This window comes from Biomphalaria glabrata, chromosome 5 (assembly GCF_947242115.1).
Source record: "Biomphalaria glabrata chromosome 5, xgBioGlab47.1, whole genome shotgun sequence".
Lineage (NCBI taxonomy): Eukaryota > Metazoa > Mollusca > Gastropoda > Planorbidae > Biomphalaria > Biomphalaria glabrata.
The window spans coordinates 48,365,449-48,384,501 of record NC_074715.1 but is presented as its reverse complement, the minus strand read 5'-3'; the positions used below and the strand labels follow the sequence as shown (position 1 = coordinate 48,384,501).

General features: G+C 37.9%; 1 protein-coding gene across 1 annotated transcript; it reads right to left on the bottom strand.

Moving 5' to 3' along the window:
* Positions 1 to 85: 85 nt before the first annotated feature.
* LOC129926345 (scavenger receptor class F member 2-like) lies at positions 86 to 11,013 on the bottom strand (the record flags this gene model as incomplete). The annotated part of the gene is made up of 7 exons (XM_056029678.1): positions 86 to 114; positions 1,512 to 1,646; positions 4,513 to 4,647; positions 6,315 to 6,506; positions 7,264 to 7,374; positions 9,370 to 9,396; positions 10,992 to 11,013. Coding segments are annotated over 7 exons (651 nt in total), but the record flags the coding sequence as incomplete, so codon positions are not given.
* Between the last annotated feature and the right edge of the window lie 8,040 nt (positions 11,014 to 19,053).

Genomic DNA, 19,053 nt, shown 5'->3' with positions numbered 1-19,053 from the left:
TCTCAGATAAATGGAAGTAATTAGTGGTTCTGTCCCTTAGATAAGATTTGTTTTAGAAAAGTATTCTTTTTTTTTTTTTCTATTGCTAGTTTGTCTTTCTGATGGATTTCACTGCTAGAAGTTGCATGTGAAATTCAAATATGAGAACATTAAAGCATAAAATCTATGAATATGTATGTTGTTACGTTGTTGTTTTTGCAACATTACTATTTTTAAGCCAAACAAATATGGCTTTAATATTTTTTATCCATGGTTGAATCTGTCGAGACCATTTCTGAGTTTGAGTTATAACACAAACTCTCGTTGTAATCTTTGACATTGTTTTTTTTTTTTGGTCTCTTTATTTCAAAATAACTCCCAATCTTCATTTGTTGATTGTCTAATTCCAATATCTCCACTATTTAGCGTTATTCTAGATTTCTAGCAAAGAACTAATCTATGTATGAAATTTTCTTCATGGTCCAAGCATGCCTGACACCATCTTTCATTTCTGCAAGTCGGACTAGAGTTACCCCACGTAACTTTTGCGGCGAAAAAAAAAGAAAAGGGGGCGGTGAGGGAAAGTAATCTTCTCTGTATTTACCCGTCACTAAATAGCAGGGCAGGACTTAACCGTTGCGGGGCCCTATGCAAAACTGAATGTGCAAATGTGAAGTGAAAATTAAGAGTTTGTATTAGAAAATAAATTCGTCTTTGCATTTTATTCATTCTTTACTACGTATAGAATTACTTAACGAGCCTTTATCTTATCTAATATCGAATTCATACAGTATATCATCAAAATTCAGCTTCCTACATAGATCACGCTCAGCAGCAAGAATTACCAAATGTTTCAATCTATGTCCGAGAATTGTTGACCTCAAGTAATTCTTCATTAGTTTGAGGCACGAGAAACTTCTTTCACTTAATTCCACTCATACGGGTATTGTATAATGCTGTTTTTTTTTTCTTTTTTGTTATCGCGCGAAGGATTTGTGTTTTCCATATTGAATGACACCCCAAAATGTCGATTTTGCTTATATTTCAGGAGATTTTTATGAGTTATTAAAAGATTTTAATAATTTCCGGATTTTTTTCAGGACTTTTTCGTATATTTTTATTCAGGAGATTTCCAGGAACTCCTGGTAATCAGTAGGCCGCGGGAAATTTGTTATAAGTTATAAAATTGTTTAATTGTATTATTTACACCTAGGATTAGCGTGGGGCCTATGAAAGTGCGGGGCCCACTGCGGCCGCAATGGTTGCAGTGGCTTAGGGCCGGCCCTGTAAAATATCGGCGTACGCTACGCCGCGGGTCGATAAGTGTATCATACTATGGTTCATTGTTTGCGTTTATTGTTCAATTGTAATGACTTTCGCATCATTATTGAAAAATGCCCATGATTTAAATGGGCATATAAATTAAAAGAAAAACTCACAAAGATTTCATACATAACTCTACGCTCAAGAAAATACACTTTTTTTTTTACTGATATTAAATAAAACAATAATTTAAAGGAAGATAGATTTACCTCTCGGGCACATTTTAAAAGACGACCCGGGCCTACATTGGATACAAAAGCCAGTTATTGGATCACAACTTCTGTTAAAACAGTTATCCCGACATCTATGAAGACAATTCTCACCATAAAATGCTGGCAAACATTCTAACAAATAAGAAATTTATAAAAAATTATAAAAATTTATAAAAATTACTTTAAAAAAAAGAACTCCACATTTTCAGTAATATATCTCAATATTGTAAAAAAATGTTTCCATTTTATATATCAAACAAAGTTCTTACTTAATAATTCAATGAAGTAATAGAATTAATAAGCACACACCATTATCTAGCTAAAGCCGCGGCACACACGTGAGGCCCTAAGAAAAGCCCTTATAGAGAACACATGCAGAAGATGTACAGAAGACTTTAAATAGACACTCGGTGGGCAGCGGATTTGTCTGCATTACATGTGAACAAATAATGCAGTTCTAATTTGAGTTTACGCAGTAATGTGACATACTACTCTTATGTGAAATACTGCATTCATGTGATATACTGCAGTCATGTGAAATACTGCAGTCATGTGGCATACTACAGTCATGTGAAATACTGCAGTCATGTGGCATACTACAGTCATGTGAAATACTGCAGTCATGTGAAATACTGCAGTCATGTGAAATACTGCAGTCATGTGAAATACTGCAGTCATGTGAAATACTACAGTCATGTGAAATACTACAGTCATGTGAAATACTGCAGTCATGTGAAATACTGAAGTCATGTGAAATACTGCAGTCATGTGAAATACTACAGTCATGTGAAATACTACAGTCATGTGATATACTGCAGTCATGTGAAATACTGCAGTCATGTGAAATACTGCAGTCATGTGAAATACTGAAGTCATGTGAAATACTGAAGTCATGTGAAATACTGCTCTCATGTGATATACTACAGTCATGTGAAATACTACAGTCATTTGAAATACTACAGTCATTTGAAATACTACAGTCATGTGAAATACTACAATCATGTGAAATACTACAGTCATGTGATATACTGCAGTCATGTGAAATACTGCAGTCATGTGAAATACTGCAGTCATGTGAAATACTGAAGTCATGTGAAATACAGCTCTCATGTGATATACTGCAGTCATGTGAAATACTACAGTCATGTGAAATACTACAGTCATGTGAAATACTACAGTCATGTGAAATACTACAGTCATATGAAATACTACAGTCATGTGAAATACTACAGTCATGTGAAATACTGCTCTTATGTGATATACTGCAGTCATGTGAAATACTGCTCTCATGTGATATACTGCAGTCATGTGAAATACTGAAGTCATGTGAAATACTACAGTCATGTGAAATACTGCAGTCATGTGAAATACTGCTCTCATGTGATATACTGCAGTCATGTGAAATACTACAGTCATGTGAAATACTACAGTCATGTGAAATACTACAGTCATGTGATATACTGCAGTCATGTGAAATACTACAGTCATGTGAAATACTGCAGTCATGTGAAATACTACAGTCATGTGAAATACTGCAGTCATGTGAAATACTACAGTCATGTGAAATACTGCAGTCATGTGAAATACTACAGTCATGTGAAATACTACAGTCATGTGAAATACTACAGTCATGTGAAATACTGCAGTCATGTGAAATACTACAGTCATGTGAAATACTACAGTCATGTGAAATACTGTAGTCATGTGAAATACTGTAGTCATGTGAAATACTACAGTCATGTTAAATACTACAGTCATGTTAAATACTACAGTCATGTGAAATACTACAGTCATGTGATATACTGCAGTCATGTGAAATACTGCTCTCATGTGATATACTACAGTCATGTGAAATACTGCAGTCATGTGAAATACTGCTCTCATGTGAAATACTGCAGTCATGTGAAATACTACAGTCATGTGAAATACTACAGTCATGTGAAATACTACAGTCATGTGATATACTGCAGTCATGTGAAATACTGCAGTCATGTGAAATACTACAGTCATGTGGAATACTACAGTCATGTGAAATACTACAGTCATGTGATATACTGCAGTCATGTGAAATACTGCAGTCATGTGAAATACTACAGTCATGTGAAATACTACAGTCATGTGAAATACTGAAGTCATGTGAAATACTGCAGTCATGTGAAATACTACAGTCATGTGAAATACTACAGTCATGTGAAATACTACAGTCATGTGAAATACTACAGTCATGTGAAATACTACAGTCATGTGAAATACTACAGTCATGTGAAATACTACAGTCATGTGAAATACTGCTCTCATGTGATATACTACAGTCATGTGAAATACTGCAGTCATGTGAAATACTGCTCTCATGTGAAATACTGCAGTCATGTGAAATACTACAGTCATGTGAAATACTACAGTCATGTGAAATACTACAGTCATGTGATATACTGCAGTCATGTGAAATACTGCAGTCATGTGAAATACTACAGTCATGTGAAATACTGCAGTCATGTGAAATACTGCAGTCATGTGAAATACTACAGTCATGTGATATACTGCAGTCATGTGAAATACTGCTCTCATGTGATATACTGCAGTCATGTGAAATACTGCAGTCATGTGAAATACTGAAGTCATGTGAAATACTGCTCTCATGTGATATACTGCAGTCATGTGAAATAGTGCAGTCATGTGAAATACTGAAGTCATGTGAAATACTGCAGTCATGTGAAATACTGCTCTCGTGTGATATACTGCAGTCGTGTGAAATACTGCGGTCACGTGAAATACTGCAGTCATGTGAAAAACTGCAGTCATGTAAATACTGCAGTCATGTAAATACTGCAGTCATGTGAAAATACTGCAGTCATCTTTAAACTTCGGAATCAAAGACCTTGCCATTAGAATGAAGTCATAGAATTAATAAGCACACACCATTATCTAGCTAAATACGTATTTTTACAGTAATGAACCTAGTATCATAGACCTTGCCAAGTTAGCCAAATAAACTTACTTATGTCACAGTAAGGACCCTGGTACCCTGGCTTACATGTATCACAATGTCCAGTTTGTAGATGACACGTTTGGTCGCGGCAATGAGCGGGGCACTGTAAGATACAGAACTGTCCGTAGGTACCTTTTGGACACTCTGGTGGATACAATATAAACTATAAGAAAATGCATCTTCATTAGACTCAATTCTTTATAGTACAAAACAAAAGCAACTATTCAAATTCAGTTCATTAAATAACACTAGATTCCTTTAATACTACTGAAATAGTTAACTACACGAGGACTCCTTGGTGCATTGAAATAAGCAAAATTAAATGATGGTTCTTGCTAATATTTAAACAGAAAAGGAACAAGAGGGTTCTTGGTAATACTTGAACAGTAAATCCACACGAGTGTTCTTGGTAATACTTAAACAGTAAAGGAGCACAAGGGTTCTTGATAATACTTAAATATTAAATTATCAAGAGGGTTCTTGGTAATACTTGAACAGTAAAGTAACACGAGAGTTTTTGGTAATACTAAAACAGTAAATTAAAGCGAGGGTTCTTGATAAACTTAAACAGTAAAGCAACTCGAGGGTTCTTGGTAATACTTAAACAGTAAATTAACACGAGAGGGGGATAGCAGAGGGCAGGCTATGAGCCCGGGACCAACTAGTTGCATGAAAGGAAACACCTGAACAGCTAAGATAAACTTTACATAACAATCCGTCTTCTCATTTTAACACCTTGAGAACTTCTTAAGACGATCTTAACCAAAGGGCAACCAAAGGGCAGAGTCTAAAATTTCAAGAGGTATGTATTGATACTACATATTGATCAATATGGTATAACCCTTATTGTGTATATCGGCTTCAGCTCTGAAAGAAAAGGGAGCCAAATGAGAAAGGGCAGGGCATATGCCACCTGCATTGTGTGATTGTCTCTCCATAATAAGTCTATAGAGCTACATAACAGTCCTGTACGAGGTATGACACAAATGTGCTACGACTGAATGAGGTCAGAGAGTTTCATACATGGCGGAAAAAGCTAAAAATAGCTAGCTTTTTGGGGTAACCGGTGTGCCAAATATTGAAATTGCTTATAAGCTATGTTGTTTTTTTTATAAGTTTTCAGAATAGTATTAATGCAATTTTTAACACCGCGGATTCAAATTTTCAAAGATCTTCCGATTATAACGCAAAATAAAGAGATGGCATTATGTATGACTCATTGGACTGTCCCTCTATAACGTAAAACTTATTTAAATTCAACAAGGAAACTAACTAGTGGTAATGAAGAACTAGCCTAGCCCAGGCGTAGCATACTCCGCTAATTTGCCGGGAGTATTCATGTAGCAGCGTATTGTCGAGCAGAGTGTATGACTGTGCTTCCACGAGAAAGAACAACGGACAGGGCGTCGCCATAGTGATCCCAATGTTTACAAACAAAGCTTACAGCCATCTTGCGAAGTTCGAGAGCTACAGTTTCGTCTATGACATTTTTCCAGAAATATGCGACTGATAGAAATAAACAGTTACCTGATGCAGGGATTTCGACTACATTGAAAGACCTGTTGACTCCTAATAAAATTTTTTAAAAATGTTTTACATGTTTCGGATGTTCCTTCAGAGTTGAAGATAGTTTACTTCCTAGTCCAAACCTCCCGCAGGACGACGGGGGATGGGAGCGGGCAGGGTTTGAACCCTCGACCGTCGATAAATCTGAACGACAGTCCAGCGCGCAAACCGCACGACCAGGCAGCCATCCGTAATAATATTCATAGACATGCTAATTACCCATTAAAAAAAACATGAAAAAATACCTTCGCTAATGCCAATATCAGGAATGAATAGGCCTTGCGCGCCAACTATGGTAATGTTGACTTCGTCGATTGGGAGCGACAGCTGGCAGAAGATATCAATGTAATTAGTGTAGTATCTGGTGTCTTGCCCTTGGCAGGCAAACCACGGGGTCTTTTGAAGCGTGAAGTAAACACCTACAGCTAATGTTTTATCTGTAAAAAAAATGTTGACACTATTTCATACACTTAATAATAAGCTACAACGATTCCCGAGGCGCAGTGGCTGAGCGGTAAAGCGCTTGTTTCCAACCCGGGGTCCGGGGTTCGAATCCTGGTTAAGGAATTTGGTCGTCGTGCTGGCCACATAACAATCTCGTTAACCGTAGGCCACATAAACAGGTGACCTTTACATCATCTGCCTGTTGAAGGTCTGAAAGGTGTTCATTACTTTTTTACTTACAACGATCGCACATATAGTTCAAAGGTGGCTGCCTGGTATGTGCTACTGACTGTCGCAATGATAATCCAGAGTTCGAAGCCCGCCTGCTTCACTCACCGTGCAAGGAGTTTGGGCTGCCACGTGATTATCTTTACTGCTCAAAGAACGAACGAAACATAACAAAAAAAATATTAAAAAAATAAAGATTTATGTTTCAAAAAATAAAATGGTACGACCAGGCCACCTCTATGTACTTGAAATCTCAGTTCACCACTATATCTAGCCTCTCTGCAAGCACTGCACTTCAGAACGTAACCAACTGAAATAACTTGACAACTCGGCTTGGAAACCTAGCGCTTTAGCACTCAGCCGCCAAGCCAGGCACACAATACTTAAAAGGTTGCTTATGTTCTCCAACTCTGTGGCATAGAACGAACAAAGATCTACTTACCCGTCAAACTTTGGTTGAATGTTAACAAAGATCTCCTTACCCGTCAAACTTTGGTTGAATGTTAACAAAGATCTACTTACCCGTCAAACTTTGGTTGAATGTTAACCTGACAAAAGTCAATGTAAACTCAGAGCTCCAAGTATAGACGAAACTTTGAAAGTGGCCCTTTATAATTCCATGGGACTCAATTTCTGGAACAGGCGTAAATACTACAGCCTTTGTAACCATATTGACTGAAATAAGGAATGATATTCTATGCATGTATGTATGTATGTATGTATGTATCTATCTATCTATCTATCTATCTATCTATCTCAGTGGCGTCACTATGGGAGTGCCATTCAACTATAGATGTACAATACAGTCACTCAATCTATGTCATCAACATTCTTTTTCAGAAATTAGCTTTTTGTCTAGTATTTTTTTATATGATTGAAATACGTTTTTCGTTTTGAAATTATTGCCACTAGTGGCTCAGCTTAAGATATTTAATTTTACCTATCTTTATTTTTTTTTTTGAGGGGAGAGGAGAGGAGATGTACTAGAAGGTGAAAGATACGCAAGAGTAGTCCTAACTTTAAACTATTGGTGACTAATAGACCTCATTCACCAATCGTAACTAAACAACATTTAGCCACAAGGTTCTCTATATCTTCTATACAAAATACGCAATCCATAAAGGCTGTCACGTGATACGTTTTTTTTCATTGTTTTATCAATATTATCACGTGGCTAAATGTTGTTTACGATTGGTGAATGAGGTCCATTAAACCGTTTCTTTAACAAAAGCATAACACGTTAGCGCAAAGTGTTATAAAAAAGGCATTTGTGATTCAGAAGAAAAAAACAAGAAAATGTCAGGCGAGCAATCACACGATGCCGGACTCACTATTTGAAATCGTTTTTGAGCTACAACTCCTACTGGAAGCAATCTTTAATGTAGCAGATAATAATTATGGAGCAATCCAACCGAAAAATTCTTTAGTTCAACAACCAACGAAGTATTGCAGACGTCAGTTTCAAAATATTGGAGTATGTGATGATTTTTCAAAAAGGCAACACTCAAACAGAAATAGCATGCCTGAGAGGAGATCTAAAGGCAGCAAAAGTTATTCTTAAAGAAAATAAAAGTTCACATTGCATGATTCATATGCCACTAAGACCTTAACAAATATCTCTAAATCATCTAACAAATCCTTCTGTTGTATCTTTCATCTGCTTCTCCAAGGCGTCATATGAAAAAGGACTTTTAAAATTAAAATTAAGAAACTTAAGCAAAAAAAAAAAAAAGACACTTTCGCAAAGCGGTATTTTATTAAAAATGAGATCATTACAGACATTAACTTTGATAAAGTTAATGGTAGGGGTCAGGGTTAGGGGTTAAGAGTATACTCAATGGTAAGTTTTCAAGTTTGAAATACAGAAAAAAAAACATTGTAATTTATTTATGGTTACATTGTTGTTTGTTGAACTATATAGTAATAGCAATGTCTTTGATTCCAAAGATAAAGAATGAGTGCAGAGTTTCACCTGACTAGACAAACTCATAGAATAGATAGCTTGTAATAAACAACAGAATTTTAAAATTTAATAGACACTCATTTTATTATTGTTAAAAAATCAAATAACAAGGTAAGTATAGACTAGATGTAGTACAGCGTAGTGACGCCACCCTAGTGACGCCACTGATCTATCTATCTATCTATCTAACTATCTATCTATCTATTTTACTTTTTTTTATCTGATCGTTGACAGACAAATTAATTCAAATGGAGTGCAAATAACTTTCAAATCGATTATATTAATTTCCATAAAGAACTTTACTTTCAGTATGGAGAAATCATAAAAGTATATACTTTATATCGGTATAAAAAAGATTAAAAGTTTTGTTTCTTTGTCACTCAAGAAACCACCCGGTCATTCTACCTACCGTACTGACACTTTTGCCCAAACCAACCGGGTATACAATTCATTTGGCAGTGTCCAGTTGGTAAGCATTGATCGACATGTTCACAGTGGCACTTATATTGACATTTCGGACCAAACCTGCCAACCTCACACAGTGACACTGCTTGGGAAACGGGCACATCTAGTGAGAGATACTAGATCTTAGAAATACAATTTTAAAATCAAAACATCACAAACAAAATATGATTTTGATTCATTCAGATAATATTTTAACATACTTTCAGTGGCGTAGCTAATGTGGGGGAGGAGGTGGAGAATTTGTAAACCCCCCGGACCTCCACCTCAAATGAGTTGTTTTTTTTTACATTAAATATTAAATATTACGCAAAATGCAGGCCCCCCCCCCCCCCCCCCCGCCAAAGAGGTCAAGCCATTCGGACCCCCAAACGATGGCTAATGTCTAGCTACGCCCCTGCATTCTTTATAACACTATTCTATGAACTGATTGTTATGAATTAGACTGTGCTGGTGTTGACGATCACATTTTAACATAGATAGATAGAGGTAGATAGATAGATAGATAGATAGATAGATAGATAGATAGATAGATAGATAGATAGATCTTATCTTATCTTATCTTATCTTATATGATACAGACGTTACTTCAAAAAAGAAGATGATTACGTCCTACGCGTCATGCATTTAGTCATGCATGTTAACCAATGACTTAAATTCAGCCAAGTCACTGGTTTTCCTGGCTAGCTCAGGCAACCCATTCCATGCTCTAATAGCACTAGGGAAGAAGGAGTGTTTGTACAAATTTGTCCTAGCATATGGGACTTTGTGTCTTTCAGAGTATTTTATTAAATTTTGTTTTTGTATTTGAAGATTATGGTTCAGTGTTTTATGTATGATTGCTACTTTACTTTTGAGCCTTCTGTCCTGAAGTCTTTCTAAATTTAGTGATTTTACTAAAGGTGTTACTCTAGTTAAATGTGAATATTCGTTTGTTATGAATCTTACTGCTCTATTTTGTGTCTGTTCCAGTTTTTTAATGTTTTCTTGAGTTGAGGGGTCCCAAACGGAGGATGCATATTCTATTATTGGCCTAACCAAGGTTAAATAACATTTTAGTTTTATGTTCTTATTTGATTTATAGAAATTTCTTTTAATAAATTCTAATGCTTTGTTTGATTTTTTTGTAGTTTCATCAATATGCGGGTTCCATGACAGTTTTTCATTTATTATAACACCTAGGTATTTTGCGTTTTTAGTCTGTGTTACTGGTTTGCCATGAATAAGATAAGTGGAATTAATTTGTTTTAGTTTTTTTGTTACTCTTAACAAATAGATAAATAGATAGATGGATAGATAGATACAGGTAGATAAATAGATAGATGGATAGATAGATACAGGTAGATAGATAGATAGATAGATAGATAGATAGATAGATAGATAGATAGATGGATAGATAGATAGATGGATAGATAGATAGATAGATAGATAGATAGATAGATAGATAGATAGTGTAGTCCTTTAGATTACACAAGAATGTATTGTTGTTTTTTTTTAATTTTTAGCCACAAGTTTCTATAGGCTTTCAATATGAGTGTAGTACCAATGTAACCACAGGACCTTAAGGTGTTACAATCTCAACTCACTCAAATCTACTTGCGACCGACTTGAATTCTCTCAGACACAAAATCTGTATTTATACCAACACAAGCATATTCATACACATATACATACATATATACATAAACATATACACACACACATATACATACACATATACACATATATACATACACGTATACATACACATATACATACACATATACATACACAATACACATATACATACGCATATACATACACACAACACATAGATTACCTTACTCAGCGAACAATATCAAGTAATTTACGATAGTAAAGCCTGGCGAAGCATGTGTGACTTTGCAATATGTAAGCGTCGCGAAGCAGGAGTCCCGAGAAACACATACACCCAGCGAACCTTGTACGTCCGAGCAGCTTGCACGCCCTGAGCAGCTTGTACGCCCTGAACAGCTTCTACGCCCTGAACAGCTTCTACGCCCTGAGCAGCTTGTACGCCCTGAACAGCTTCTACGCCCTGGGCAGCTTGTACGCCCTGAACAGCTTGTACGCCCTGAGCAGCTTGTACGCCCCGAGCAGCTTGTACGCCCTGAGCAGCTTGTACGCCCTGAACAGCTTCTACGCCCTGGGCAGCTTGTACGCCCTGAACAGCTTGTACGCCCTGAGCAGCTTGTACGCCCTGAGCAGCTTGTACGCCCTGAGCAGCTTGTACGCCCTGAACAGCTTCTACGCCCTGAACAGCTTCTACGCCCTGAGCAGCTTGTACGCCCTGAGCAGCTTGTACGCCCTGAGCAGCTTGTACGCACTGAGCAGCTTGTACGCCCTGAGCAGCTTGTGCGCCCTGAACAGCTTGTACGCCCTGAGCAGCTTGTACGCTCTGAACAGCTTGTACGCCCTGAGCAGCTTGTACGCCCTGAACAGCTTGTACGCCCTGGGCAGCTTGTACGCCCTGAACAGCTTGTACGCCCTGAGCAGCTTGTACGCCCTGAGCAGCTTCTATGCCCTGAACAGCTTCTACGCCCTGAACAGCTTCTACGTCCTGAGCAGCTTGTACGCCCTGAACAGCTTCTACGCCCTGGGCAGCTTCTACGCCCTGAGCAGCTTGTACGCCCTGAACAGCTTGTACGCCCTGAGCAGCTTGTACGCCCTGAGCAGCTTGTACGCCCTGAGCAGCTTGTACGCCCTCAACAGCTTCTACGCCCTGAACAGCTTCTACGCCCTGAATAGCTTGTATGCCCTGAACAGCTTGTACGCCCTGAGCAGCTTGTACGCCCTGAGCAGCTTGTACGCCCTGAGCAGCTTGTACGCCCTGAACAGCTTGTACGCCCTGAACAGCTTGTACGTCCTGAGCAGCTTGTACGCCCTGAACAGCTTGTAAGCCCTGAGCAGCTTGTACGCCCTGAACAGCTTCTACGCACTGAGCAGCACGTATGTCCCGTGCATCCTGTACTTCATGAGCAGCATGTACTTACCGTGAGCATGTACGCCCTACATACCAGTACCTCTAGAAGCATGTATGCCATGAGCAGCATGTACTTCCCATGAGCATGTACGCCCTACATACCAGTACCTCTAGCAGCATGTATGCCATGAGCAGCATGTACTTCCTGTGAGCATGTACGCCCTACATACCAGTACCTCTATCAGCATGTATGCCATGAGCAGCATGTACTTCCTGTGAGCATGTACGCCCTACATACCAGTACCTCTATCAGCATGTATGCCATGAGCAGCATGTACTTCCTGTGAGCATGTACGCCCTACATACCAGTACCTCTATCAGCATGTATGCCATGAGCAGCATGTACTTCCTGTGAGCATGTACGCCCTACATACCAGTTCCTCTAGCAGCATGTATGCCATGAGCAGCATGTACTTCCTGTGAGCATGTACGCCCTACATACCAGTACCTGTATCAGCATGTATGCCATGAGCAACATGTACTTCCTGTGAGCATGTACGCCCTGCATACCAGTACCTGTATCAGCATGTATGCCATGAGCAGCATGTACTTCCTGTGAGCATGTACGCCCTACATACCAGTACCTCTATCAGCATGTATGCCATGAACAGCATGTACTTCCTGTGAGCATGTACGCCCTACATACCAGTACCTCTATCAGCATGTATGCCATGAGCAGCATGTACTTCCTGTGAGCATGTACGCCCTACATACCAGTACCTCTAGCAGCATGTATGCCATGAGCAGCATGTACTTCCTGTGAGCATGTACGCCCTACATACCAGTACCTCTAGCAGCATTTATACCATGAGCAGCATATACTTCCCATGAGCATGTAGGCCCTACATACCAGTACCTCTATCAGCATTTATACCATGAGCAGCATATACTTCCCATGAGCATGTAGGCCCTACATACCAGTATATACGCCTCTAGCAGCATGTATGCCATGAGCAGCATGTACTTCCCATGAGCATGTAGGCCCTACATACCAGTACCTCTATCAGCATTTATACCATGAGCAGCATATACTTCCCATGAGCATGTAGGCCCTACATACCAGTATATACGCCTCTAGCAGCATGTATGCCATGAGCAGCATGTACTTCCCATGAGCATGTAGGCCCTACATACCAGTACCTCTATCAGAATTTATACCATGAGCAGCATATACTTCCCATGAGCATGTAGGCCCTACATACCAGTATATACGCCTCTAGCAGCATGTATGCCATGAGCAGCATATACTTCCCATGAGCATGTAGGCCCTACATACCAGTACCTCTATCAGCATTTATACCATGAGCAGCATATACTTCCCATGGGCATGTAGGCCCTACATACCAGTACCTCTATCAGCATTTATACCATGAGCAGCATATACTTCCCATGAGCATGTAGGCCCTACATACCAGTATATACGCCTCTAGCAGCATGTATGCCATGAGCAGCATATACTTCCCATGAGCATGTAGGCCCTACATACCAGTACCTCTATCAGCATTTATACCATGAGCAGCATATACTTCCCATGAGCATGTAGGCCCTACATACCAGTACCTCTATCAGCATTTATACCATGAGCAGCATATACTTCCCATGAGCATGTAGGCCCTACATACCAGTATATACGCCTCTAGCAGCATGTATGCCATGAGCAGCATATACTTCCCATGAGCATGTAGGCCCTACATACCAGTATATACGCCTCTAGCAGCATTTATACCATGAGCAGCATATACTTCCCATGAGCATGTAGGCCCTACATACCAGTACCTCTATCAGCATTTATACCATGAGCAGCATATACTTCCCATGAGCATGTAGGCCCTACATACCAGTATATACGCCTCTAGCAGCATGTATGCCATGAGCAGCATATACTTCCCATGAGCATGTAGGCCCTACATACCAGTATATACGCCTCTAGCAGCATGTATGCCATGAGCAGCATAAACGCCCTACGTAGCAAGTATATTGCGTTGAGCATGGGCGTCCATAGTCTCAAGAAGGACATTAGCCTCTAGCAGCGCAAACGTGCCAAGCCCCGAGCAGCGTGTACTCATTGAGCATCATTGACGAAACAACATAGTGATTAGAAGGGAAGTAGATCTAATGTTTTTTAAACCTAAATAATAATATAGACACAGACATAACGATAATGTTAAATAAAAAAATGTGACATTTAATATCTGTATTCACTTACGCTGTAACATGAAAAGAATCACGAGAACTATTCTGGTCTCCATTACTGTACAACAGACATATGCCTAAAGTTTCATTTCTTATTGCTTTCCTACATGGATTGAAGTCCTTAGTTAGACCTGTCCAACAAGAGTGGAGCTTTTATTAAATTTAGAACTAGACTATCATTATCTTTGTTACAAGCAGTTATTAAAACCAAGACGGAGACATAGAATTACTGAATAATTCTGTGACCTCCTTCTGACAACCCTGTGCATATCAAATAATAGTTTAAATCGTTATTGTATCATGTTTTCTTAAAAAGTGAGTTGAGTTTTGATTTTATAGTTAAATTAAAATGTATGCAAAGAAAAGAGGCCTAAGGCTCAAGGATTCCTATGATGACAAAACTAAAATTGAATAGCGCAAATTCTGAGATTTCCTAAATAAAAATAAGAGTTCACAATTGAATTGTTTTATATGTTTCAGGTTAATAAATCCTCGTCTAAAATAGGGACATTTCATCGAGACTAATCTTTAGAGAAGGCCTGAACACAGACCTGCAACGTCACAACCTGTGGGCAGTGGAAACCAATTAACTCAATTGAAATATTTTGTGGATTAAATCTTATTTTATAATATAAAGACGTTTCTTCAAAAGAGAAGATAATTACGTCCTACGCATTGCATGTGTAAATCTAGTTATTCATGCTAATCAGAGACTGATTTAGGCAACCCATTCCATTCTCTAATGCCTCTAGGGAAGAACGAACACTTGTACAAATTCGCCCTAGCATATAGAATGATGAATGTGCCTCTGTGTGTCTCTGAGTATTTTATTAGAGTTTTTCTATTTGTAAACTATGGTTCAGTGTTTATTAATGTGTTAGAGCTTCTTTTCATTTTTCTTCTTCCTGTAGTGTCTCTATTTCTAGTGATTTTGCTAATACTTTTATGAAAACGAGACTTTGTGAGAACGAGAGAGAGAGAGAGAGAGAGAGAGAAATGAAACTCTACGAAAGAAATATTTAGAGTTATTAGAAAGAAAAAGAAACTTTACTTGAGAGAGACGAAATGACACTTTACTGGTGATATATAGAAAAAGATTACACAATTTTACTAGAGAGAGGGGGGAAGAGAGAGAGACAGTAAACGAGACTTTATAAGAGAAAGAGAGAGAGAGAGAGAGTAAATGCGACTTTATAGGAGAAAGAGAGAGTAAACGAGACTTTATAAGAGAAAGAGAGAGAGAGAGTAAACGAGACTTTATAAGAGAAAGAGAGAGAGAGTAAACGAGACTTTATAAGAGAAAGAGAGAGAGCGTAAACGTGACTCTATAAGAGAAAGAGAGAGAGCGTAAACGAGACTTTATAAGAGAAAGAGAGAGAGCGTAAACGAGACTTTATAAGAGAAAGAGAGAGAGAAAGGGAAAGAGAAAAAGGAAAACATATTTATGCAGAGTTGTTGTGTAAGAAGCCGAAAGAGAGAGAAAGAGAGAGAGACACAGAGAGAGAGAGAGAGAGAGAGAGAGAGACAGAGGGTAAGGCCAAGTGTGGGACAGAGAGAAAGAGACAGAGAGAGAGACAGAGAGATAGAGCTTATTCATTCAATCATCCTTTGGAAGATAGGAGATAATGAGTTTTACAATAAAAAAAAATGTCATTCAATGATTGGGTAACTAAGGGATTAGGCTGAGTCAAATTTTAATCTACCAATTACAGAAGAGTAGTTTCATTTTAACCCTATGATTGGAATAACTACCGTCAAAGTAGGATGTGAGTAGGACAATGTAATGATGTATCTCTCTAAAACAGGCATGTCAAACACGGCGTTCGGGGGCCGCATGCGGCCTGCGACCACTTTGCATGCGGACCGCTTGGCTACCTTAAAAATTATCAAAATAATGTTAAACTATTACGCTGGAAAATAAAAGGTGACAAGCTTCTTGAATTGAAAAATAGTATTTGTTAAACTGATCAACGAAATTGAGTCTTCCTTGAAAGCAAGCTACATTTTGTCAAACTTAATTGCAAGCCTTATCAAATCATTTAGTGAATATGATTTTAATAATGAGTGTGTCGTTAAAGCTGCCGAATTAATTTGTCCATAAAAGGTGAAAGCATTCAAAGAAATAGCGTTAACCAGGAACACTGTGGCAGATAGAATAAATGACATGTCAATCAGCTTGCGTGAACAATTAAAGTTCAAAATATATGATTTTAATTTTGTTTTCATTGGCTTTTTTGAGAAATAACGGGAGGTGATACTGCAATACAGTTTATCTTTGGTAAAGCTGGCTAGTCTAACGACGGATGGCGTTCCAACCATGAAATGAAATCAAATCTACTTGCAAAAATAAGAGAGACTGATGCTAATTTTAAATTAGCTCATTTTCAGTGCATTATTCACCAAGAAACATTCTGCGCAAAGTAATTACAGTTCCAATATGTACTAAGACCAGTTTCAGTCGCTCTCAATTTTATTCGTGCCCGTGGTTTAAAGTATCGCCAATTTTCAATGTTTCTGGATGGCATTGGACACGAATTTGATTGTGTTCCCTACTACACAGTCCGCTAGCTCTCATGTCATAAATTATTGAAGAGATTTTTTGCCCTGCGTGAGGAAATTGTATTGTTCCTGAACATGAAAGGTGAACCTGTTGAACAGTTCCAAACTGACGAATGTGTTCAGGATTTGGCATTTGCAGTTGATCCCACTGGTCACCTGCAAGACTTGAATCTGAAACTTCAAAGTAAAGACAAAATTGTCACAACTGCGTGTAATCATGTGAAATGCTTTCAAGCAAAATTACGACTGTGGATAAACCAAATATGAAGTGAAAATCTTGTTCACTTTTCAACGTGTCCTAAAAAGATTAAATACGGCTACATTTGGTAAATATCTCTTACACCTGAAATCGTTTGTAGATACTTTCGAAGACCGTTTTCGTGACTTCGTTTTATATGAGCAAGAATTTTCGTTGTTTGTATCTCCATTCTCATTTGCATCTGAAAGTTCTGCGGGTAATGTGCAATTAGAGCTGATAGAATAGCAGATTCTTTGCTTTGTTGAAATCGAAGTATATTTGGCTATGCCAACATTTTACAGATATTTACCTTAAAGGTACGTTGAATTGTGGAAATTTGGAACTAGAATTATTGCTTTGTTTGCAAGCACTGATCTCTATGAGCAATTCTTTTTCCATAATGAAAGCTACAAAAACACCTCACCGTCTGAGATAATCTGATCAAAATTTGTCATCAGTGATGAAAATATCAGTGGCAAACAAACTTCATCAAGACATTTATATACTTGTATCCCAGAAAAGATGTCAAGCATCAGGACAAAGAAGATAATACGTAATCATAGCAATTTTCAACAGCCGAATAGTATTACAAATTAAGATAAGGGACAGGTATACCAATAATTATTGTATTCTATTGTATTGTTTCTAATTTACATAAAACTAGTAGGCTGTTTTGCAACGATTTTTTTTACTGCGGCCCCTCAGGTCATAGTAAGTATTTAATATGGCCCATACACCTTAATGAGTTTGACATACCTGCTCTAAAAGATTGTTAGAATATCTTTTAAATTTGATTTTAAACAATCGATACACAATTACATTGAATGTCCGATGAAGGAACACAAATCAAGCAAAACAAACACAAACACATCAGGCGGTCTTGAAGTTTTTTTATTAGACCTTAATATTTCTTTGCTAGATAAACAATATATCGATTTACATTGTTATTTCCCCTGCGTCATCCAAAAAATATGTTCACTTTGGTTCGAATACCAAGTAACATATTCACACCAAGTCTACTACAGTTCTATGTAAGTTATTCTTAACGGAACATGAATTTTGAAATTAAAACAATACAACACATTTGTATTATTTTTTTGTGGTTAATTTTTTCAATTTATAACGTCATTGATTACTATACAACGCTGGTGGCTGCCTGGTCTTGTGATATGTGAGCTGAAGTGTTGTTCGGACTTATCGATAGCCCCGGGTTCATACCCTGCCCGCTGCTATTCGATGTCGTCCTACGGGCGGAACGAGAAAAACAATTATTTTCAACTCTGAAGGAACATCTGAAATATGTAAAAAAAAAATGCAAACCCTGACATTTTTTTAGCATATACAAAATATGACAAATGAAATCCTTAAAATAGTCAACGACTGTGGACGACTACATGTCGTAAGTTGTGTACAAATATAATAATGTTTATTGCATTTGATTGAATCACTTTATAGATACTTGTGGTTATTAAAAAGTGATTATACGCTAGCAGAACAAAGTAACCGATCAAAGTTTATGTTCAACGACCAGTCTGAATGAACATACCACTGATTGCTCTAAACATAATTGGATACATCCGAATGTAATAGAACAGTTTGTGATACCAATGTTTGAAAGAGTTACTTCTTCTTGATTTGCTTTTTAATTGGATTTTTTTAAAACTACACGTTGACACTGCTATTTTGTCCTCCACAACAGAAGATTGAAAAGTAATGTCTGTCTACGAGCAGAATGGATTAGCTATAAACATAACTATCAATCAAACAAGTTGTAGTGGTGGAAATAGGAATGGCTAATGCTTTTTGAAATAAGAATAAAACATGGTGGCTAGCATTGATGCAGTCTGCTCCTTCTCTCTTTCTCTCTCTCTCTCTCTCCTCTTCTTTCTTTACTCT